Genomic DNA, 26,978 nt, shown 5'->3' with positions numbered 1-26,978 from the left:
CATCTAATGTGAGAAATAAGTCAAGGTTTGCAATAGAAAATTGGGTAGGAAAAGCAAATTTTACAGGAACCGTTTCAATGAAAAATCATAAAAATTGGCAAATTCTGATAAGAAACGATCGACCTTGACAAACCAAGGTATGGCCAACGACCAGACTCTTAGTGGGAATCGAACCTGTGGCATCAAGCATGAAAGAATTCAATACTCACCATTAGATCACGCTGCTGGTTAAATATATGTACAACTTTTGAAACATTTTTTTTGATTTAGAAAAATAAACACAATTATGACCGTCGTAGTGTTATTTATTCAGGCTAGATTCTAGGTTAGATGCTATGTATTTGAGGAATATAAGAAAATCACAAAACATGTAAATTGAAACAATACCTGACATCTACTATGGTCAGATATTACAAACATCGAATAAATACGATTAATAACATTTTTCATGTAACAATACGAATTTTTACATTCGATAAACAACCACAGAGACATCTATTGTGAGAAATCTGGCGAAAATCTTGAGATGTAATAATAACTCAAGGTTTGCAACCGAAAATTGGGTAGGAAAAACCAATTTTACAGGAACCGTTTCAATGAAAATCAGAAAAATTGGCAAATTCTGATAAGAAACGATCAACCTTGACAAACCAAGGTATGGCTAACAACGAGACTCTTAGTGGGAATCGAACCTGTGACATCAAAAATGAAAGAATTCAATACTCACCACTAGATCACGCTGCTGGTTAAATATTTGTACAACTTTTTTTTGTTGATTTAGAAAAATAAACGGTCATACGTTGTAGTGTTATTTATTCAGGCTAGCTTCTAGAAATCTGGCGAAAATCTTGAGATATAACAAAAACTCAAGGTTTGCAATAGAATAATGGGAAGGAAAAGCAAATTTTACAGGAACCGTTTCAATGAAAATCATAAAAATTGGCAAATTCTGATAAGAAACGATCGACCTTGACAAACCAAGGTATGGCCAACGACAAGACTCTTAGTGGGAATCGAACCCGTGACACTAAGCAGTAAATAATTCAAAAATTCACCACTAGACCATGCTGCTGGTATATGTATGTATGTAGTCGTTTTGAAAGTCGCCGATGCGAATAACGGAATCCCCACTGTTTGAGGAGCTGTAGTACGTACCGAAAAGACACCAAGGATGCGGTTGTAGAGACAGAGATTGTAAATCTTTTTCGGGTAACGCCCACCGACAAAACACAACTCTCGGCAAATACATAGATAATACGCCCGCGCACGCAAAAGCTCGTATTATTATTTATTCGCGCGCTCTTTCGCGAAAAAGCTTGAATACGTCTATTCCGAAGCAGATTACAATGAAAATATGATGATGAAGTAGAAGAAGAAGCTCTCACGCTGTACAGTGTGAGAGGGGAGAAAAAAAATCGCATTCTTTCGCGAGGAGAGAATCGACATTAAAGATTCATGATCGCATTGAGCATTGACACAATGAGCGTTTTAGCGCGCTCGCGACACACACAAAGGACACCCCTCCAGCTGGGTCACTTTTCAATAATTTAACGTAATGTCGGATCATGCTATCCAAATTATGTAGGAGCGGGCAGGGGTGTGGGGGGGAGGGAGGGTTGAGGGTACTCAATTGTATAATTAATTAGGGACGGGTCGGTCCTTCCGATGCCGGATAAAATAATGCGATTCCGGTCGGTCGTCCTCGTCGGGTATTGATTCAACAAAATTGCTGAACCTCCATAATTTTAGGTATATTTTCAACGCGGACAAACAATATGGGCTTTGGAGTGTACTATATTGTATGTACATACTATGGGCTAGTGGCGAGCATTGCGCAACACGGACAATTTCACCGCGAAGCGTTGTTCTGTAACGCAAATTGGATATTAAGGTGTATTACCAAGGGTAACGTTGCTCCCCGTTCACTCAGTGGAAATGCTATTGTGATTAAATTCTATGACGTGTATTTCGCGTCGAGTGAGATTTTTCGCTTTGATTCCGGTATTATGTGATATTAGTGCTGATTTAATGAGATCTGGGTGTATGTATCTGCCTTTGAGCTGTTCGGAAATGTTATTGAATTGATTTGTATAAATCATCGTATTTGATTTTTAAATGTTTTTTATTATTACGAAATTACGTTCACAATACATCTTATATCTATTTTAATAGCTACTGATCTACTGATCATTTTCTATTTTACAATTTAATTTAATTTGGTTAGTAATCATAGTATTATATTATTCTAATGTTAATCTACAGCATATACAGGAAAAATAGCTCAAAAACCTATTAACAATCCTTATAAATGCTCATAATACATCTAATACATAATATTAATTAAAGAATCCCTGAAGTCAATGACCTAAAGCAGATTGTGTTTAGGTAATCTGTGTGTTATACCTGAAGGGTATAGACATTTTGTTGTAATCACCGAGACTCTTCACAAGTGTGTTGTTAGTATGGTTATTAGTGATTCTGTCATAGAATCTACTGGTTAGTTTGTTAGTAATGTCTGTAACAAACGGAATATTATATATAGCATGCAGTTTTTTCAAGTAAGTATATATGGGTGTATTATAAATTATTTTTAGGGATTTATTTTGTATTACTTGGAGCTTGGAAAGGTTAGTATTCGAGGCGTTATTCCATACAGGTGAAGCATAGGTAATATGAGCGCGCGATATAATTTTATTTTATTTTGAGTTGATAAAGAACTATGGCGATTAAATATTGGATATATTGAGGATATACCCCGCATCGCCTTGCATTTCGCTGCCTCAATGTGAGGTGCCCATCTCATTCTTTTATCGAACTTTACTCCTAAATATTTTATTACTGACTGCCATTTCAGACTTTCTCCAGAGGGGATTTTCAGATCTGAACTAAGCTTATGCTTTCTAACACTAAAGAATATGACGTCTGGTTTGGTTTGATTAATTTGAATTTTCCACTTAGTGAAGTGTTCAGTCATTGTTTTAATTGCAAATTCAAGATTTTTAAGAATAGTGTCTGGTTTTTTGCTACTTGTGAAGCAAGCAGTATCATCTGCATATAGAGCTATGTATGTATATACCTATCATCGAATAGGTATATACATACATATGTATATTCCATGTAGCTTTTCATCAAATCTGAGACAAGTACATGTAGGATTTTTAATGTGTGCCGGTAGGTATTGAAAGAGCAAATTTTATAGTAGGTCGTTTAATGTGTCTTCATCCGTTTAGCTCAACACAGGAGTATCAATTTGATTTTTGATTTTTGAATGCTTTTTATTATTACTTAATTATGTTCAAAATACATCTTATATCTAGTTTAATAGCTACTGATCTACCGATCATTTTCTATTTTACAATTTTAATTTAATTTTGTTAGTAATCATATAATTATATTATTCTAATGTTAATAATATACAGCATAATAGGAAAAAGAGCTCAAAACACTATTTACAATTCTTGTAAATGCTCATAATACATCTGATACATAATATTAATTAAAGACTCTCTGAAGTCGATGACCTAAAGCAGATTGTGTTATACCTGAAGGGTATAAACATTTTGTTGTAATCACCGAGACTCTTCACAAGTGTGCTAGTATGGTTATTAGTGATTCTGTCATAGAATCCACTGGTTAGTTTGTTAGTAATGTCTGTAACTAACGGAATATTATTTATGGCATGCAGTTTTTTCAAGTTAGTATGTATATATGGGTGTATTATAAATTATTTTTAGGGAGCATATCAATTTAAATACTCTCATTCATACCAATCCCACATACATACATATACCTAAATGCAGTTTATATATTTTTTTAAATTACTTGGTTAATAAACTAAGATAAAAACGTTACATTTATGTTATTGGTAGATATATTTGAAAACTGCAGATTTAATTATGGAACGATGAATTTAAAATGAGATCCGTAGAACTTTGTTTCACTTATTAACTTTGGTTCACTTTCGGGTGCTGACCGTCACTTTCGGGGTCGATAGTAATGACTGCTTAGTGAGTCGGATGATATTTGACTATCACTTGCGGAATCGATGGTGATGACTGACTAATGTGATCGAATCGCGATCTATATAATTGATTTATTTATCTCTTGGGTTGGGCAAAGTCCGGCATTCCTATCTCATCTACATTTGATTATGGTGGGAACTACATTGATAAGCGAAATACATAACAATATATGTAAATAATAAATAAAAAGACGTATGAAATTAGGATGCAGTGCATTTGGACGAATGAATGTGGTTTTTATCATTACTAGGCTTTTCTATATTTCACTTCGCAAACGATTGAGCTACAATTCTTTCGATTGTTTTGAAACTTTGCTCTCATTTTTGATACATATGTATGTATATGTAAATAGCTTGCGTAATACTAATTTGTGTTACATATTTCACATATGTACATATGTTTCGATTTCGATTACTTTTCAGAATATTTCTTCATATATTATTTAAAAAATGCTATGTGAGGTAATTTTAAGTTATTATAAATGTACATAGGTACGTATATGTACATACATATGTATGTATATGCAAAACTTTTTTTTTTCACTCAAGCTAAGTACTTACATATATATTTTTTTTAAATCAATATACACTCGCCATTACAGATTTGCTCCAATGCGACGGGTGTACGTTAACGAAATACAGAATACATAAACAATCAGAAATCAGAAATAATGTAATACATACATATACAATCAGATTATATAGCATATAACAATTAATCAGAAATAATAATCATAGAGACATCTATTGATTATTTTTAGATTTTTTTTTTGTATACAATTTTTATACATACATATAATAAATACGAAATTATAGAGATGTCTATAGAGATATCTATAGATTTCAGATTTCTGTGTATAATTATTACAAATTATACACAGGCAGATTTTGTGACAACAGGATTAGATCTAATACCAATTTTCAGGAACCGTTTCAGCAATGATCAGATAAAATTGGCAAACTCTGATAGAGAAACGATCGATTTGGAGTCACAAAACCCCCAAATCTAACCAGCAGTGGCGAGGACTCAAACCTTTGACCTCAGTGGTGCTAAATATATACGCTACCACTAAACCAAACTGCTGGCTTAGTGGTAGCGTATCTCCTACTATATATCTCCTACTTTAAGCATACATAATTTTTAGTGAATTATTACGTACAATTTTTGTACACACGTATATATATGTATATTATACCACTTCACTCCTTGCCATTTTTGACTACACTCCCTCATAGTCATAGTCAAACTTGACTAGTATAGAATTTCGTTTACCTTCGCCAAAATCAAACAATGTCAAATTGAGAAGCCGTGCTCAAACATGTGTCTATATGTACGTACATCAACGAATTCAAACATAAATACATTGTTGGATCACATCACACACACACACACACACACACATCGACAGCCCCCTGACGAAAGTGGATTAAGCTTATTGCCTTCAAATGTGGGTGGTGTGGGTGAATTTGGGGTGGATTTAGAACGGCAAACATGAACGTGCGTTAACTGGTTAAAATTGTTAAGTCGACGTCAACTAATCTAACCGACGCCGTTTCCCTTCCGGTTTTCCTCATTTTCCCACCCTCTCTGTGTCCTTCTGATGAACAAGACCATAGATCAGTAGTTCCTAACCGATATTCCGCAAGCTTGCCTCAAATCTTCCATGAAATTATGACTGATTAATCAAAAAAGGTCTTAACACTCGGTATACTATTTAGGGAAGTTTCGATAATAAGTTAAGGTTTTCGAATTTAAGCAATTTTCATCATTAGAACATTTCTAATATATATACATATATGAATATATAATTGAATGTCTGTCTGTCTCGTATAGGCTCCTAAACCACTCAACCAATTACGATAGAACTTTCAAGATTTGTTGTATGCATGTCCGGGAAGCTTACTGTGAAAATAAAAACGGGAAAAACCTGTTAATAATATTATTCGTAATTATGATTTTACCGACGCGAAAGTTTGAAGCGCCATTGTGTAGTCAAGGAAATATGTTCGTTGGTAACCACGTTACCAGTTAGTTTTTTGTTTTATTGTTCATTCCCGTATTACCATCCAAACTGGAATGGGAACGGGAGCGGGAACGGGAACGGGAACGGGAACAGGAACGGGAATGGGAACGCGAACGGTAAAGGGAACGGGAACGGGAATGGGAACGGGAATTGCATGCGTTATTGAGGCATTGCAACGCATGCCGGGTTCAGCTAGTCTATTATATAAATCAAAAATTATATTTATGTTGCAATCAAAGCTTTACTAATAGACTTCTTGATATATAATCAAAATATTCTAGAATCACATGAAGATCAATAAATGAGTTATCTTATATCTTGATTTGAAAGGATTTATTTATGCTCAACTATTTTTTAAACAAAAAATTTGCTTTGTAATTTTTTTCAAATAGTCATACTTACATTAATTTAGCCAGAAACATGGCTTTGTGGTGGCGTTGATACTAAGCACCGAGAGGTCACCGGGTTTGATCCTGTGAGCTGACCTTGATTCAAAAGAATTTATTCTGAGTATAATCTTTAATGCTGCTGTTAAGACTTGGATATTTTTTTTGACCATTGTGGCGCTTTAGGAATTCCTGTTATGCCACAATGGTCTGTTTAAAATAAATAAATAAATAAATATAAATAAATATTTGTGACTCCAAGTCGATAGTCTCCTATCAGAGTTTGCCAATTTATTTGATTCCTCCATCAAATTGGCAAAAACCATCCTACCCACTATGTCGGTCAGCTCGCGGGATCTAACCTGGCAATCTCTCGGTGCTTAGTATCATACTGCCGGTTAATGAAATGTTGCACACGTGGTAAAATGTCCACACGGTGAAAAGTTTCCACGGTAAAAAAAAACATGCGGTGAAATATCCTCACGGTGAAAATAGCGCACGGTAGTGTCCGGACACAAAATTTAAGCACCATGAGATAGTAAACCAACTTTTGTAGAGCTATGTAGATTGAAAACTGTGGATTTGCATAGCGAAGACCATACTGTTGCGTAAATATAGAATGATCCGTATACGCTGTCCAATTAGCGCGCGGCATTCATCGTCTAATCAGAGAGCACGAGTCGCCGACCAATCGGAGAGATCGACTCACCGACCAATGAGCGAGCTCGATTAAACGACCAAACCCGCGCGGCTAATAAAACAAGTATAAAAGCCGGCGGGGTTGGTCTCATGATTCATTCAGACCCTATCTACCACCAGAACCTACCTGATTGTTTTTTTGTACTTCGATTTAACTCCCCTTACCTCCGTACTCTGCAATGCCAATATTCATTTTTACATACACACTCGTAGTATGTATGTGGAATAAGATAAAGTTTTACTTTTTGTACATTAGGGGGCAAGGGGTATTCAGCAAGTACTATTAAAAATGTAACATGACCTACACGATTAAGAACCACTGGCCCAGATAATGTGAGGCTGTGTGTGTGTGATTCAATTCCGTTTCCGGTCTGACGTCCGCTAAACGTATTTTCCATTTCGTGCGGTCGTGTCAAATTATCGGAAAACTCGTCCGATCGGCGACATGTTTGTAATTATTATTGTCTTCGGGGTTGAAAAGCACGGGTCTAAATATTTCAAAAATAAAGGGTTCCTCCCTGGGGGGATGACGACGCGGTTTAAATGTCAACCGTGTTCCGGTTAACGTGTTTTGAGAACGCTTTTCTCTATCGGAGAGTCCAGTCTCCGTCAATTTTAAATAACGACGTGCAATAGCCATGGTTTGGAATTCAATTTTGATGCTCTTGTTCGGCACTTATTGAACGTTTTTTTAGTGTGTGTAAATTTGTTTAAAATTGCTTGGTCGAATTCGAACAGGTTGTATGTAAAATGTATGGTTGTACAATGGGTATGATTCCGTGTATGTAGAGTTTTGATATATAGTTTTGTGATTAGCATTTATATGTATGTAAAAAAATTGTTTAAACAAATCAAAACTTACGTTCAATGTATTGCACCAGCCCTGTTTAGAGTACAATCGTAAAATATCAACAAATTAGTTAATAATGTTTCATAATTGTAGTTCAGTCTGTCTTTGTAAGTTCTTTCAGTTTTTATTTCCTACTAGTGTTCTACCTGTTGATATTTCAACATGTGGTTTTTAAATAGAAATGTAACATTATTTGAAATTAAGAGGGCTGCAGGGCAGCAGCGCCATGTCCATACAAACGTACTATACTTCTCCCTACCTCAATTATGGCACTAGAGAAATTATTTTTTAATATGCTATGGATATCCACCATTGGGGTGCATCTATCGTTTTATTTTTTTTGATTAATTATTTTTTATAGGAGCTAGGAGCCGTCAAACATCTATAAAATCGCCTCTTTTTTACACCCACAAAAAGAGTCTAGCGTGGTTATTAAACGGTCGATTTTAAAAAAAATACGCCTATAGATGCACAGAAAATATCTTTTTAATACCGATGATGAAATTTTTTTAAAAATTGGTCCAGTTTTGGAGGAGAAAATAGTAGAATACGAAACCTCGATTTTGTCAATTTAAAACACGTTTTATCTGGTCGAAGCGCAACTGTTGCATTCGCTCAATATATATATTTATACATATATATATTGTCGCATTCACTCAATATATATATCGAAGAAAGGAACGGTAACAAAATTAAGGTTTCGGGTGTACAGCCCTCTTAAAGGTTAAACGTTCAACTTCTATGAATGTAAATATGTACATACATGGTTACAGTATTCACTCCGGTTCGTTCATGCATATACTAGTTTGTTCATACCCAAACTATTGGTTTTATACTAGATTGTTCATAACCAAACTATTTTTAGCAGTGGTAACAGTCAAAATCTATCTTCAAATAGACTTAATAGAGAGAGTGTCGGATGAAACTTTTATTTTTGAAAATTTTTGAGCTATGAAAACCTTTGAAGTGTCAAAACGCCAAGTATTTAATTAGAAAACCCACGGAAACCACATTACAACGTTGCTATACTTACCGTTTCCTTTAATATTAAAAATATTGCAATGTACATATGTATGTATCTACTGCTATGTACCTCGCTTATCAATGTAGTTTCCACAATAAGCGAAGTCCATTAAAATTCCTGTAAAGGGATAGTCAGATACGATAAGAGTCCCAGACTTTGCCCAACCTAATAAATAATGAAATCATTTATATAGATCGCGATTTGATCACATTATTCAGTCAGTTACCATCCGAATCAAGCTGTAAAAGGATAGTCACACAAGATTGGAATGCCGGACTTTGCTCAACCCAAGAGATAAAGAAATCATTTATACATATATGTAGATCACGATTCGATCACATTAGTTAGTCATCACCATCGAGACTCCGAGAGTGGTAGTCATCACTAAAGGCCGGATAACCAGGGTGCCGCGTATTGTTCAAATGTTGTAAATGCATTGATAAAGGTTTGCCGAAACTTTTTTACAAAGGATTTACAACAATGGAACAATAAGCGGCACCTTGGCTATCCTACCTCTAGTCATCACCATCGAGACTCCGAGAGTGGCAGTCATTAATATATAGACCCCGCAAGTGACGGTCAGCAAAAGTGAACCAAAGTTAATTAGTGAAACAATGTTCTACGTATCTCATTTTGAATTCATCATCGTTCCATAAATAAATCTGTATTTTTCAAATATACATATGTACCAATAACATAAATGTAACGTTTTCATGATAATAAAGAAATCTTGGTTTGTTAACCAAGTGCTTTAAAAAATATATAAACTGCGTTTTGGATTATGACAGTACATATGTTAGGGACAAACGATTAAGAATACTTGAACTTACATATGCATAGTTTGTGCATGAACAAACTAATACAGTTCATTTGTTAATTTGTTATTTTGTGTAAACTACATTTTGTGTATACATATAGCTGGTTGGTTCGTGTATGTACGCATTTCTATATACATTAAGAATACAGATTCTTGAAATGTTCATCTTAATTTTGTTATCTCATCTTTCTTATACAATATAATTTAAAATAATCCAATTTTATTCCTTCAAAGTTGAATAATAAGTGTAAAAATAAAAAAAATGCATTAGCAGTTGGGCTTAAAATTTAATATTCATTTTTTTATAAACAAATTTTGTATAATATTTATGTATATGTATATATCTACATTATCTTTGGGTTAACGTGATTTGAATACCGGAAATAAATAAGGCCTAAGTGTCAAAAAATTCAAAATTTATATTATATTTTATTTCAATCGTCCATTTCGGATGCTTATTAAATATATCGTATTACACTTGTATGGACATACATATGTATTATATTTATGTATGTACATACATATGTAGACTTTCTCAGCATCTAGATTAGTGCCACATTTCAGAATGGGACGCTGTATTGCCTTTCCATTTCTTCTCCCTCTTTTCAGTAAGTAATCCCTCGTTTAATTTGACACGGGTCTCAGGGGGTTTCTCCAAAACCCCACCCGACAACCCACCCCACCCACCCACCCCCCCGGCTGATATTATCCATTTGTCAATTCGCCACATAGTCAACGGACCATCAGCGAAATTTTTGCACGCACCGTTATTAAATTTAATTTTACAACCCCGTTATTTTCTTAGCGAAAAGGGTAAGAGCAGAATCGTTACGACCGGTTATTTTTGTAATACGATTTTTTCCATCTCCCATCCTCGTGTTTTTTTTCCCATGGCCCGTTGTACAAACCAGCCCGCTTTAGGTAATAGTCCTTCATAACGGAAAACATAAACGTTAACCTTTTTTTTTTTGTCTTTCGGAAGGTTTTTCGCAATGCTCAGATTGTGCAGATTTTTTTCGGATCACAAAATTTCATTCGCACGATTATATCGCCGGGCAATTATTCATTTCGGGATAGGACTTGATTAACTTTTGCATCGCGGAGGCGAGTACACTTTAGTGGGGTATTTAGCGGGAAAGTTTTCCGTCGGAGGTTTCCTCCTCGTGAGAAGAAGCCCTTCGGGTCGATTACGGGAAAGTTTCGGTCGAAACATATGCGGAAGTTCGAATAGCTTATTGGTAGCCGCGGTTAGGCAAAAGAAAAACAAGGCGGTTCGTGGAAAAGTCTTATCGTCGTTGAAAGTTCGATTCGGGGCCGACAAAACGACGATGAAAAGGTGAAGGTGAAGATATTGAGCGGGAAAACTTCAACGGTAATACTGCGGTTCGGTTAACTAAGTCGTTACAGTAAGCCACTGTTAAAATTGCTGAGATTTACTTTTGATAATATGTATTATATAAGCATATCGAGCGTTGAAATCTCTCTTATATTTCGTTCGTTTTATCATTATTTTAATTTTTTTTTCGATTTTTAAATGCTTTTTATTACTACGGAATTATGTTCACAATACATCTTGTATATCTTTTAATAGCTACTGATCTACTGATCATTTTCTATTTTACAATTTAATTTAATTTGGTTGGTAATCATAGTATTATATTATTCTAATGCGAATATACAGCATAATATGAAAAAGAGCTCAAAACCTATTCACAATTCTTATAAATGCTCATAATACATCTAATACATAATATTAATTAAAGACTCTCTAAAGTCGATGACCTAAAGCAGATTGTGTTTAGGTAATCTATTTTAATTATACTCGCTTGTGGTTAAGTACATAAATTTTATTCATTACAGTTTGATTTGGTTATTCGTTATAAAATAACTAAAAAGCATTGTTTAACAAAACTTATTCTAAATACAATAAAACGAAAGGGAGAATGAATATGTCATATCTTGAATCATGTTTTTTTACATTTTCATTTTATCTTGCATATTTATTTATTTATTATTTTTATAATAATAATAACAACAATATGACCAATGTGACCTGACAGGTTGCCCCAAAGTGTCACACCAGTCTTACAATAAAAATTACCAATCATTCATCTCATTCAAATAGTAATCTTATGAAACTGACCAGAAAATGACAATTGAACAGGTCCAAATGTTCATCTATGACATTAAGGAATCGGAAAGTCTTTACAAGAGACGAGTTATTGAAAGCAGACGTTTTCGCAGGAATAGGTTTGCAAAAGTAAATGATGACGCAAAGCTCTACACGTTCAGGCGCTGATAATTTAAATTCCAATTAACTCGAAGGGTTGTCAATTCTTCCCTTTAATACTGCAAATAAATATTTGGAAATGGCAATAATTCTTCTCGAAGATAGTGAGTCGAAGCCTAGCATACCTTGTAAAAAGGCAGTGGGAAATAAATAGGGGTAATATTTATATTTCCTCAAATAAAATCATCTAAGAATTTTTTTTTGAACTCTTAGAAAGAGTTCAAAATTCTTCAAGAGAAAAAGAGAGAGAGCTTTTAGTTATAAAATAACTAAAAGCATTGTATAAAAAAGCTTATTCTAAATACGATAAGTCTTCCTAAAATATGGTAGATCAGTTCTATACAACGTAAGGGAAAATTTATATGTCATATCTTGTATCATTTTCTTTTGTATCTTATATAGCCGTTTTATATGGGAGATTACATTTCTAAATTAATTTGACATGTATTCTGTAATTTTAATTTAAATTATTATATTTGAAAGTAGCAAAAGTCTACTTTTCTTCACTTCGAGAAATATTTCGCAAAACATTAAATATAATGCTTTACGTTTAGCAGCATTGAAAAATACTAGTGGCCTGTAATACGTACATATGTATATTCTGCTTTTCTGATATTTTGGACATATCAAATTACAAGAAGAGATAACAATTTGTGAATTAAATTACGTATAAATAGTGTTTTTGAATCTGAAAATTGGACTATTGCCACATTCAAATATAACAGCTCATATATACATACATATGTATATTGAAATTTAAGTATTTAACAATTTACACGTTGTACATATATTGATTTCATGCGATTTTTCTTCGCTAAAATATAACAATTGAAATTACAACTGAAAGCTTTTTAAATAGGTATTTTTTACTTTCTTATGTCCTAGTTAACTTCAGTTTAAGAAATAAAAGTTTTCGACCGAAACGTATTTAAAAACTAATTTAACACCTAAAAATAATACTAACGAATTCAGATTTATATACTTTTTTTTCCCTATTTGACAATGAAATAATCAAATTATTTTTATTATTATAATTTCGTTGATATTGAAGGCTTGTTGTCAAGTTTTTCACTTACTTATTATTATTTACATTAATTAATTTTTATATACATATACATTTTTTTAATTTGCGTTTTGGATTTTTCAAGCTATTAGTGCAACCTGAAATGTCGCTATAAAACACTAACGTAATTTGAAATAAAAACAAAAAAAACATCCTTAATCAGTTAAGAAATACATAGCTTGGATATGTGACTCCAAGTCGATCGTTTCCTACCAGAGTATGCCAATTTTTCTGATTTCATTTAAACAGTTCCAACAAATTGGCGTCCTATCATATCACTCGCGATAATTCGATTTATTGGTATGTCGAATTCGCTGATATATAAAATTCCGTGAAATGGTTATCAAATTTGTCCATAAATGTTTGCTATAAGATTCTATAAGATTCTTTCTATAAGATTCATATGTAAATTGTTTATCGATGTTTAAAATTGATCAGGAAGGTGCATTGGGGCTAATTTGCTAGGCCTTTCTGGTATGTATATATGGGTAATTGGATTATTCGTCACATTGCGGTGGTCACAAAGACAATTTTTGCCATTAAAATCGCGAATACATACGCAATATTTGGCACTCAAGTTCTCGTTAGTATGATAGTTATCGTTAGTATGATAGATTTTTCGGCTGCCAGATGTTCCGCTATAGATATTTTAGTGACTTTGTGACCAATGCTTTGTGACCAGTAATCACCAAACCGTATATAAAAACTTTGTGACCAGTAATCACCGAACCGTATATATGTATTTAATATAAAAAAATAAGACTAACTAACTAGTCATGGTTTAAAATGGATGTGAACCTAACATTTATTTATTTATTTATTTATTTATTTACATACATATTTTCACATACATATATACAAATATACCAGGAAGGCTTAACAGGTAAACCCCAAATGCGCCTTCCTGGTCCACATAATTATTACATAGATACATGTAAATCTAAATATCTGACATCTATGGTCAGTATACATATATTACAAACATCGTATTAATACGATAAATAACGATGAATAACTTTCATGTAACAATACGAATTTTATATTCGATAAACAACCACAGAGACATCTATGGTGAGCAATATGGCGAAACCTAAGATATAACAATAACTAAAGGTTCGCAACAGAAAATTGGGAAGGAAACGCCAATTTTACAGGAATCGTTTCAATGAAAATTGGAAAAATTGGCAAATTCTGTTAAGAAACGATCGACCTAGACAAATCAAGGTCTGACCAACAACGAGACTTAGCGGGGAATCGAACTCGTAACATCAAGTACGAAATAATTCAAATACCATCTGCTAGTCACTCCTTCATTCGATTTTGTAACGCGTACTGAAAGTATTTTTCAGCATAGCTATTGAACAAATGCGTATCTGAGAAAGCAAACGAGTGCTAAAGTATAAATAGAAAAGTAAAAAACTTTTCGAGACTTCGAGCAGTAAGAAAAGTAACGTGGCCGATTCCAGGAGTTCTAAATAAACAGTTTTCCTCCTTTATCACGGGGACCCCTTGCAGAGGCGATAAAAAATGTTTTATTGTGTTTATTTTGTGAAAACTTTTTGCAGCAAAAAATATACATACCTATATATGTATATATATATAAAGAAAAACCTGCCGCGGGCCTTAATTATGAACGAATGTCCCCGTCGTCGACTTATAGCGGAAAATTTCGCGCCGGAGAAAATTTAACGGCTAAGTTTTCCCAACGACTCCTCACTCTAGCCATACCCCACGACGATAAACTCGAATATTTTCCGCCCGTTCGGAAGATATTGCGAAAAGCTCTCTTGGACGTATTTTCCCCAGACGCACTTGATGAAATTCGAAATAAATTTCAAAAATGAAAATGCAGCACGTTGTTTATCTTTGACATCGATACGGTTGAGTGCATCGCTTCGGTCTAGACAAAGAGCCGACTTTCAAAAACCCATTATGGCACAAAACCATGGAGATTTGATACGCTTCACGAGAACTAAAAGCAATATTTGCATCGTTGTGTGCAACAAAATTTAATATAATAAACGTAAAAGAAAATAATGTGGGTCGAACTAATATTATAACTAGCTAGCAGTATGGCATAATGGTAGCGTGTATGTTTAGCACCAAGTGATCAGTGGTTTCGATCCGTCATACTGCTGGTAAGATTTGGGGTTATTTGTGACTCCAAATCGATCGTTTCTTATCAGAGTTTGCCAATTTTATCTGATCATTGTTGAAAAGATTCCTCAAAATTGGCAAAAAATCATCTTTCCTGTTGTCACAAATCTTCTGTATGTATTGTGTGTATAATTTGTAAAAATTATGTACAAAATCTAAATACATAGATGTCTCAATCGATTAATTCTGTTATTAATTATTTAATTGTTATTTCGTTTTCTTCAGCTTCTGGAAATATAGTAATTTATGTAATGATAAAATGTTTGTAATTTGTTTGTAATTAATTGTCCAGGAAGGCGCATTGGGGTTGGTCTTCCTGGGGATATATACCAAGAAGCCTTCTTGGTATAAATATATAAAAATAAAATAAAATTAATGCGTTGAATACAATATAAATTGATGTTTAAATAAAATGTAATTTAGTCGGTTCAAAAAACAGCTTGTAAAACAGATTTATTTATTTAAATTGATTAGAGATTCCTTCTTTTCAAACAGAGCGGTTTCAGTTTGGAAAAGTCTTCCCAATGATATTGTTATTTCGGACAACCTTAATATTTTTAAGAATGATGTATTTCTTAAACTGTAAGGATTTCTCTTATTCTTCTTTCCCAATATCTTATTTCTGTTTCTTGTTTACTTTTTTTTCTCCCTTATTTTTATTTTTATTTTAATATTGTCATTTTGAATCTATTTTACTTTTTTCTCATTTAATTTACAAATATGTATAAATTGATAAAATATCTATAAATCAAACCCCTTGGGTTTATTAGCTTTGCCGCCTCCACCATGTATGTTAAACAAATAAATAAAAACAATACCAAAAGGTTCATTTGCCCATTCCCAAAGAGCAAACCTACCCAGAACCTATTTATCAACTAGTAATTAGCATTAGCATACAACTAGTAATTAGCATTGGCATATAACATAAAACTAGTAATTAGCATATAACGCTTTGAAAAAAGTGGTCACGGGTTCAAATCCCACTAGTTTTTGCTGGCCAGACCTTGGATTTATGACTCCAGGTTGATCGTTTCCTATCAGAGTTTGCCAATTTTTCTGATTTTCATTGAAACGGTTCCAACAAATTGGCAACCTTACCCATTTTCTCGCAAATCTCGATTTTTCAGCAATCTCGAATTTCATTGAATTGTATAAAATGCTGCACATTTACAAATTTTACCATAGATGTCTCTGTGGATGTTAATTGATATGTATTTACTTTTTATAATACTAATAATTCTTGTATCAAATGTTTCTGGCAAGGAAGGCGCATTGGGTTACCTGTTAGGCCTTAAATATACATACATACATATATAATGTAGCACTGGTGACATATTTGGATTTTGAATTTCGTCTTAACTACTTTGCCCGGCAAAGCTGGGCATTTCCTTATATTGGCTGGCGTTTCCTCAACCCAAAGAATGTTGGGAAAGAACTATCAAAAAGTTCTGACCCCTTCTTAAAATAGATTGGAGGCTGTATATTGAAAACTGTGAAAATGCATAGCGGATATACCCGGTTTTGCTCGACTTCTTTTAAAATAAAAGTTAGAAAAGAAGCCTTCAAAAGACTACCACAACCCATGTATGGTATAAGTTTGAATACCATAAGATAAAATACTAAATTTCACGGCTCAATTTTGAAAATTGTGAATTTACATATCAAATATATATAAGGTACATATTTGCATGCACAATTTAATATATTTTTTGTAATTTTCGACCCTATAATTATACTAGCAGACATGAGTGTCTTTTTTTTTCTCTTTTCTAACACATTAAGTCTAAAATGTTACATTGAAATCGATTTTAATAGATATACATAATATTATAGATTTACTGTACTAATTTGCACTTACTTGCATTACTTATTCCATTCAATAAAATTGCAACCTTTTAAAAATCAATCAATTAAATTATGTATTATATCTGACGATCTGTTTGCCCCAGATTCACTCTACATACATTTATACATAGATGTTTTATTTGAAACCGGCATAAGTCCACTTTCATCAATTCATTTCGAGAAATATTATATACAATGTTTTGTTTTACAATATTTAAAAATACTGGTGGCCTGTAAAAACTTTATTCTGCTTTTCCAATATTCTGAACATATCGAATTAAAATAAGTGATAACAATTTGTGAATTAAGTCAAACAGAATTAGTGTTTTTGGAGCTCAAAATTTGACTTCTGCCAGTTTTAAATATAACGGCTGATATGAATGTACATATATTCTAATATGTTCAATCCAATGTTGAAATTCGTCGCCGTTGCGTTGCATTCGAATGACGAGGGTTTGGAGTTTAGTTGATTCGATCTCAAAGTTCGACGGTTTTGTATGAAGTTTCGAAATCTCAATTAATTGCCGTGTCCGTGTCCGTACTGCAAATTTCGGTCAAAGTGCGTAATAAAATTTGCACAATTTGCCTATTCGAATAGAGCGAAGCGCAGGTACCACGTAGCAAACTGTTCTCGATTAGTTCGAACTGAGCGAATTTGATTAGACGAATAATTGCGGTTGGCGTTTCGGATGAGAATTTTCTATTTGACGGTTAAATTGTAGATGAAATGGAATATCGCAACGACAAGTGAATTCATTAAATTTAATTAAATTGCGTTATTTAATTCGATAATTGAATTGAGCCGAAGTCGCGTGTTTGTGAATATTGCGTGTAAATGATTGCTTATAGAAAGAAAGGTTTCCCAAACTATGTTCCGCGGAACACTGGTGATCCACGGAACCTGAATAGGTGTACCCGCGAAAAATTTACAATGGTACACATTTGATTTTGATTTTTAAATGCTTTTTATTATAACGAAATTATGTTCACAATACATCTTATATCTATTTTAATAGCTACTGATCTACTGGTCATTTTCTATTTTACAATTTTAATTTAATTTGGTTAGTAATCATAGCATTATATTATTTTAATGTACAGGATAATAGGAAAAAAATAGCTCAAAAACCTATTTACAATTATTATAAATGCTCATAATACATCTAATACATAATATTAATCAAAGAATCTCTAAAGTGGATGACCTAAAGCAGATTGTGTTTAGGTAATCGGTGTTTATATCTGAAGGGTATAGACATTTTGTTGTAATCACCGAGACTCTTCACAAGTGTGTTAGTATGGTTATTAGTGATTCTGTCATAGAATCTACTGGTTAGTTTGTTAGTAATGTCTATAACTAACGGAATATTATTCATGCAGTTTTTTCAAGTTAGTATATATGAATGTATTATATGCATCATAGGAAAAAGAGCTCAAAAACCTATTTACAACACATTTAAACAACTTCTATCTCAAATTGAAATGCGAGTGATGGTCAATCTCCACTGATGTTTATGACGTCAAAAATCTAAGTACATACAGAATATAAATTGAATACGGAAATAAAATTTGTGGAAAAAGTATTACAATATAAGGTAAAAGTAATACAATTTTTAATACAAGAGATAAATTCAAATTTGGATTTCATCAGTAGAATCTAATAATTTTGATTGTCTTCCTGCCTCAGATGAATGAGTTAAATTTTAAAAGATATGTAGAAGCTTCCAAAGTATTTTTTAGAGCACCTACATATGTACATATGTACATAACTTGAAAACAACTCTTTTGCAATATTTTCCGAAAACTAGATATGAAGAATCCTGGGTTCGGAATCCACTTACCGTATCAGCTAAACCAGTAGGCTTATGCGCAAGTGAAAATCTAGTTGATTTACTCAGTGACTCTGATACGATGAATTAAATTTACATAGTTATACAATGCTAAAGTTCACCGCAAACATGATAAACGTCGGATTATTTAGAACCGCGTCCGCTTAATGGAATGTGTAACGAGTAGCAAATAAATATCAACGGGTATTCCGCAAGCCTATGATTTAGTGGCCGTCTTCAAAATTAACAGGAGACTCCTTGGGGGTCCAGAGGGAAGATTTTAATTATTCCAGTCGTTTCGGTATCATAACGAGACACAAAATATGACCCTGCTCGCTCCCCGTTTTGTCCAGTGATGATTGCGAATCCAGTCGCCTTAATTTATCACGTTTGAGGGGATTTTAACCGAAGTGGGGTATGCAAGTGCTTCAATTTTTACGTTTTTCGTAATAACTATGTGGTTTTCAAAGCTATACACCCTATATTTATTGTATTCCTAGAATGAACTACAAGAAATTTATTTTAATAGATTTTTTATGATTTAGAAAAGGGGTACATCGTAAAAAATTGCATTTATACATTTCTATGTTCCAAAGTATGTTTTAAAGGCGGTAGCGATAAGTCATGTTTTTGACTGTTCGCTTGCATATTCTTGTTGATCGATGAATCAATGCGAGAGAAATACCCAGCTATATTTTTGTAAGCTATCGTTTTCGTCGCTTTTGGCGCGTAGCTATTGAGCTTTACAGTCGCCTGTTGGCCTTACCTATGTGCGTTTGCATGTCAATACTTGTCGTTATTTTTTAATACAAAAATAGTCAAAAACATGCCATAGGGCCAAAACTTTTTACTAACCTCTTATACGTTTAGCATGGTTTTCGTGTTAGCGGTCATTTTTTATATCCCTTATCTCTTATCCGATCGTTTTCATACTTTGCCATATTGCTCATTTTGGTCATCAATATAAGTTAAGGTATCATCCGCAATTACGATGGTGAAAAAATATCGTATTAGACACGTTTGAAAATACTGCATCGTATTACACGGTGACGTTTATCTGTCACATTCATCATTCACATCGGTAGTTTCATTACTTTTCGCCCTGCCATCTCGCTGTCAAATTTTAATTATTCAAACGCCTATAACTTTTTCTTTTTCACTTTTTATTTTATAAAATTTGCTTTATAGGTTCTCGTTATCTCTAATATATAAATATTTATAGTTTTGTGGAGGCTTGCTGAGCCAATGGTCTTGGGTGTTGCCACACCGGCCTTTATGCAGGGTGGCAACACTGTTCAGTGAATCTGACAGAATGACGTTTAATCCATAACTCAAATCAAAACAAACTTTCTAACCAATACAGGCTTAATATATGTACACAGATCAAACAGTGATAGTTTTATTTTTAGTTATTAGTTATCAGCTGATTTAAAAGTTCTAGTCCGGTTATATAACTAAATTTTAAAACAAAAACCCTGGTAAAAAAAACTTTTTTAAATACTAACTTTTTATTTATGTAAATGTATAAAATTATTAATAAGATATATGTATGTATTGGGAAAAGCTGTATTTTGATTAACAAATACTGGGGTCTTACTCGACCCCGGTTAGGGACACCATCCTTATTTCAAAGCTCCATCCTTCAAAGATTAATGATGTATTTTTCAATTTGTGTGTTTGCAGTGCGAACCCGGTCTCGGAGCCAGCGTGATGTACAACTTGTTGTACAATCCGCCGCAGAAGCTGCTTCTTTTGGCGGGGTGCAGCACAGTATGCACCACGGTTGCAGAAGCCGCTAAAATGTGGAACCTCATGGTGGTGAGTGCTTGTTGCTTGTCTTTTGTGGTCATGTTTGAAACGTTTCACAAACTTGAGGGCGTTTTTGGATCGAAGTAATCGCGTCTGAAGTTGTACGTGAATTGCTTATGTATGTACATATGTTGTGCAACTTTGATGTGTTTTTGTATAGTTGAAAGGTTCATGGTACTACAATACGTCCGTTTTGCTGACTTTATATGAAACAGTTTTCATTTTTGTTAATGTTTATTAATTATTATTTATTATTTATTTTTTACATATATACCAAGAAGGCCTTACAGGTAACCCCAATGCGTCCTCCTGGCCAATTACAAACATTGCAGTTTTTTTTTATTATACAAGTCGCTGAATTATGAGACACTGAAAAACTCGCAAATTAACGAGACATCTTTAAATTGTATATAAATTTTATTGTACATTAATCAGTCTCAAATAGTGGTGACATAGTAGGTAGGAAGGATATTTAGCCAATTTTACCGGGAACGTTTCAACAATGAAATAAGAGAAAATTGGCAAAGTCTGATAGGAAACGATCGACCTGGAGTTACAAATATCCATGTCTGACCAGCAGCACTACAGATATACTCGGAAAAAATATTTTCAATCGAGGTCAGCTCATGGGATTGAACCTTTCGACGTTAAGCAGAAGCTATATACATATTTTTATTTTATTTTATTGTCACAAATCAATACACACTCGCCATTACAGATTTGCTCCAATGCGACGGGTGTACGTTAATGAAATACATAAACAATCAGAAATCAGAAATACAGTAATACATACATATACAATCAGAATATATAGAATATAACAATTAATCAGAAATAATAATCATAGTGACATCTATGGATTTCAGATTACTGTGTATAATTAATACAAATTATACACAGGCAGATTTTTGTGAAATAATATGTAATTAATAATATTTAATTAATATGTATATATATTATTATATGATAGTTTATATTAATACTTTTATATATTATATAAGCAAATTAGCATATTTGAATCGTATTTATTTCAGAAGAAAGGTATTATATAATGAATATGAAGTGTTATAGCACTTTTTATGTATTGTAACTACCTTATTTGGGACGTAAAAATCTTAAGATTTCAAATGGAATTATATATTAAGTATAATACAGAGATAATTTTATCACTTTTTAATATCTGCAAGCTTTTTATGAAATTTTAATGGACGGAAATGGACTCAATTGAACTGAATTATGTAGGTCGTAAAAAATTGAACTTAAATGGCATTCATAATTCAATTTCACAAATTACATCAGTTAATGGATTTTCCTTTCACTGTGCAGTTTTATATCAAATTATTAAAATAGCGAAAATATGGTCTTCATAAAAAGTAAGAATTATTTTATTGAATATAATTATTTATTTGTCTAATTTTACTACATATGCATTTTAATATGTATATATGTTTGTAACTTCGTTTATTTTCAATGTATATATTTTACTACATACATTTCTATCATATGTGCCATGACAGGAATTATCCAAAAGCCACGCATTACTATTTTTGTATATAAAATCTAACAATTTCAAACAATAGTATACAATAGAGACATCTACAGTACAATGAAAAAATTTGTGAGAATGCGTTACTACAGAGTATGTGGGTAGCATATTTTTATAAGAGTCGATAAATCCTAGATGCTAGAAAGATGAGATGGTAGAAACTCAAATTTGCGATAAGCTGTGGGGGAAGATATCAATTTATTGGATTTGTCACAATAATTAAGATAGATAAAACGGAAAATTCCAGCAGGAGACGGTCGGTTTGTGTTTTAAAAAACCAATATTTTTGCCAGCAGCGTGTTTGGCGAGGACTTGAACCCACGACCTTTCTACTGGTAAGCAATGACTCTTCCAGTGCAAACTTTTGGCCGAATGGACACTTGGCCGACAGACGATAGGCCGACGGACATTTGGCCGAACTGAAATTTGGCTGAATGTGTCAAATCAAATCAAAATTTCTCAAAACTCACTGACACATTATTTAGAAATCACCTTGACCTCATTTTTTTTTTTTTATATTTTTGATAAATTTAAACAATAAAAAACTGTCCGTTGGCCAAGTGTTCATTCTATTAATCATATCAATCAAGAACTGGTGTTTTAACCCGGCTTCGCTCGGTATTTGTAATATAAGCCGCTTAAACATGGCCAATCTAATAGTAAACATTTGAATATTCATTTGTTTTTCTTTGAACCAACAATAGTTACAAAGTCTCTTTCGAAATTATACATATATATTAGATTTCCAGTCAAATCTGTAATAAACTAAGTTTATAAGTCTTATTTGTCTTGCGAAATTTCATTATAAAATATTTTAATATATGGCAGTATGTATGTACATATAATATTATCAGGTATATGTATGTTTACAATGAAAACATATTTACTATTAAAGAAAGTCACCTTGGTGACGTTATCTATTATAATAATCATATAATCAGTCGTTTTATTTTATCTATGTATGTATGTAAATATGTCAAAGTGAATGTACATATATTTCAAGTGAAAATAAATTTTCACTAACGTTTCAGTGAAATCATAACCAGTTACATTTTCAGGGTTGGTTTTATTCATTTAAGATTATATTTTTATGGTTGGTATTATTTGGTTCCCGGAAAGATGCACTGAATTGCACTGAAAAAAGAATAGAATTCCACAAAAAAAGGTTAGCCCCCTCGGATAACATACAAATACCCTTTGACACTTTTTTGTGGAATTCTTTTGCGTTAGTTCTCTTTGAGCATCTTTGAAAGTTTGGATGTCTAGAGAGTGCAACTATCTCGAGTGCATTTTTCCGGTCAATGTATTATTTAAGGGTGAGGATAGGTTAGATTAAGTAAGGGTTGGCCCTATTAATTTAAGATTGGGTTATTAGAGTTAAATGTATAGAGTTGACCGTTGTAAATTAATTGTTTGATACATTTTCACCGCTTGAATTGTAGTATAAAATATATTTTCACTTGAAATATGCTTTCACTGTAACATACATATGTATATGTATACAAAAATCGGTAGATAAAGTAATGTGTTTCTATTATAACATTTTTATCTCTTTTACATACAATTAAATTTAACTATCTAGATAAAATCTTAATGATGTAGTCTTTTGGTAAACGTGAAAATACCAGTGGCGTGCGGTGACTTTTCAACCAGAGGATGCTGTCCAATTTTATTCTTCCAAACATTGTCATATTTATATTTATTAAAATGTCTTTGATATGTTTTCGTTTTTTATTGAATGAATATTCAATATCGGTGTGGGTTTTGGGCTCTAAACAATAATCTCTTTTTCATTATATGGTAGAGAAGCAAATGTCCTTTTCAGTACATTTTTAATTAAACAATTACAATTATTATTAACAACGGCAATAAATCCACTTGCATTGTTACTTTGGCTATCTATATTTTGGGCCATAATACATAGTAATTTAGGACGTAATAAATTACAATAAAATAATAAAAGTAAATAATGAATCAAGCGAAAGTTCATACATAAAAAGCGAATCAAGTCCATACATATGCAAAAGGAGATTTTGCTTCCAGATCAAGTGTCGCGCGATCGAGACGACTGTAGAGTCGTCTCACTCATGCGCAAACGCAAGAGTGACAGCTCACATGTGCGCATGCGCAAAAGATTTGTAGAGAACTTCAGCATCCAATGCGATACGAGCTTGGTGTGAAACAAGCATCGGTTGCGCAGACGGCTACGGCCTTTCAACGGGATGTTCGTTTATGTCAATTTTAGATCAGACAAAATATCGTATATATCATAATCACGTAATCAAAAATAAATGAAAGAGAAATAAAACTAAGAAATTCAGAAAACAAACGGTATGAAAATATTTTTGTCGTAAATTTTAAGGGATGCCCAGCATCCACAGCATTCATGGACGGCACGCCACTGGTACATACATATGTATATGCGATGTCTTTCATGTCTAAGACAACAGGCTGTTTTTGACGTGATAAAGATAGCCACTAGACTCTGTATTAATGTTATTAGTACCCCTCAAAGGCTGAAATCGTTACTGCTAATCGATCTCAGATAGACTCGAGTGTCTGCAAACAGTTAATCATCGCGAATAAAATCAATAATTTTATCCACCTTAGATGAATGCATGCACGTAGGCCGACAAATAGACCGTGTCGTTTGATGGGGACGAATCAAAATCAAATTTAGGGTCGGGTCTTGTTTATACAGAGTCATCAGAACAACCCTCACCGATGAAACACACAACCGATGATCGAATAGTATGTACATATATTGGGGGGGGATAGTTTGGTAAGTCCAATCATCTTCCGTGATTCGATGTAGTATAACGTGATGAAAGAAATATGACGGTGATGAGTTTGCGCGAAACGTACACAAAGGGGATGTTCGTTTGTGGAAGTAAAAAGTAAACATATTCGAAGAACAAGAAGACCGTTAAGTAATTGCATGTTAGATACTATTGTACGACCCGGATTGTGAATAATGCGAAGCCGTTTCTTTTCACACTCGTTCCTCTTTTATTTCGATGTAATCTGCTGTTTTTTGTCGTAATAACGCGAGTGTATATTCCTCTCGTTTTATTTTTTTACTTTTCCGACAATCTGCGATTTGGCAAATTCGGCAAATTCTCGAAAGGGAGACGCGACGCAGAGAGTCGAGAGGTTTCGCGACGTGGAGTACACGAGAGTGAAAGAAAAAAGGCGGGTAGTAGGGGGAGTGAAAAATAAAATGAGAAGGAAAGTGAGGAGAGTGTATAAAGAAGAAAACCCGTGACGGTAAATCAGCATTGTGATATGCATATGGCTTACATGGGAAAATTCAATAAGCCGAGCGAACGAACGTTCGAGAAAATTACATCAATTTTTTACGGCGAGCCATTTTCTAACGCGAATTATCTTTATTCGTTGCAAAGTAATTTGAGCAAATTCAATTCGGCAATAAAAGGCGTATATCCACGCACGAATACCTCTCTCTCGCTTGTGTCTCTATTTTTATTTTTATATTCGAATGTGAGCAAAGTTTTGTCGACGTCGAAGCTTTCGCCAACATTTACATGCGTGAGTGTGTGTGTTTATTTATTTATTCGGCAGACTGTAAAGAGTTGTTGTGTTTATTACTTGACGATCTAGAATTCAATAACTGGTGTAAATTTAAAGCATCTTTTGACTTGACAGGATGAAATATCTACATAGATAATTAATATTCTTATATAGCATCTTCCTTTACAAAATTCTAAATAATCATATCAACTGTGCACCACTTTTGGGCAAAATTCTTTTTAAAATTCCTCGGTCTTTAAAAATTATTTTTAAAATACATTTTAAATATATATATCCCCTCTTTTCATACAAACTACGCGAAAAATACCTTTTTCAGACAGTCCTGTTTACATTCTAATAAAGTTGAATGACCTTGCTATATTTTCCGATACATTTGTTTTCAAGAAAATATTAGGTGATTTGTTGTTGCATTAGTTTCATAGTTTCAAGTATATTGTTATTATTTCATAATTATTAAGTATATTGTTTAATTTCGACTGCCATTTATTCAAAAGATTGTTAAAATTTATGGTAATTTAGGTCTGTTTGTTTATGTGTTTTATTAAATATTTGTATGTGACTGTTTTTACCTAAATAAATAAATAAATAATTCAATCAAAACGAGGTTGAAAATTTTGATTGCATAATGTATAGTATATGTAAACTCCTGCAACTACTATTTATTTATTTTATTTCAATCGAACATGTTCACTCGCCTTTACAGATCACTCCAAAGCGACAAGTGTACTAATACAGATGTAATACAATAATACAATTAATACGAGCATTTTATACAATGCGAATTCATACAAACATATGTGGAGAATTTTTATCATAGAAATTAGCACACTTCAAGACACTGAATGACCTGATATTTCAATCAAGAGATATTGGAAAGGTAGAGCCAATTTACAGGAACCGTTTCAATGAACAGAAAAATTGGTAAACTCTGAAAGGAAACAATCGACCTGGAGTCACAAACCATGGTCTGGCCAACAGCTACACATAAGTGGGAATCTAACCGTGAGCACTCCACTCGAAAGCATAATATGCTTACCATGTTATGGTAAGCATATCCATGCTGTCG

At 33.1% G+C, this 26,978-nt stretch overlaps 1 protein-coding gene across 1 annotated transcript in view; it reads left to right on the top strand.

Moving 5' to 3' along the window:
- The window catches only part of GABA-B-R1 (gamma-aminobutyric acid type B receptor subunit 1), a 298,837-nt gene that overhangs the window by 188,482 nt on the left and 83,377 nt on the right, over positions 1-26,978 (top strand). The window contains exon 4 of the mRNA XM_077439559.1: positions 20,689-20,823. Within this exon, the coding sequence (XP_077295685.1) occupies positions 20,689-20,823 (135 nt within the window). The remainder of the gene's footprint in view (positions 1-20,688; positions 20,824-26,978) is intronic.

This window comes from Arctopsyche grandis, chromosome 10 (genome assembly GCF_051622035.1).
Source record: "Arctopsyche grandis isolate Sample6627 chromosome 10, ASM5162203v2, whole genome shotgun sequence".
In the NCBI taxonomy this organism is placed as follows: Eukaryota; Metazoa; Arthropoda; class Insecta; order Trichoptera; family Hydropsychidae; genus Arctopsyche; species Arctopsyche grandis.
The sequence above is the reverse complement of the archived record's forward strand: the minus strand, read 5'-3'. Positions and strand labels throughout refer to the sequence as shown.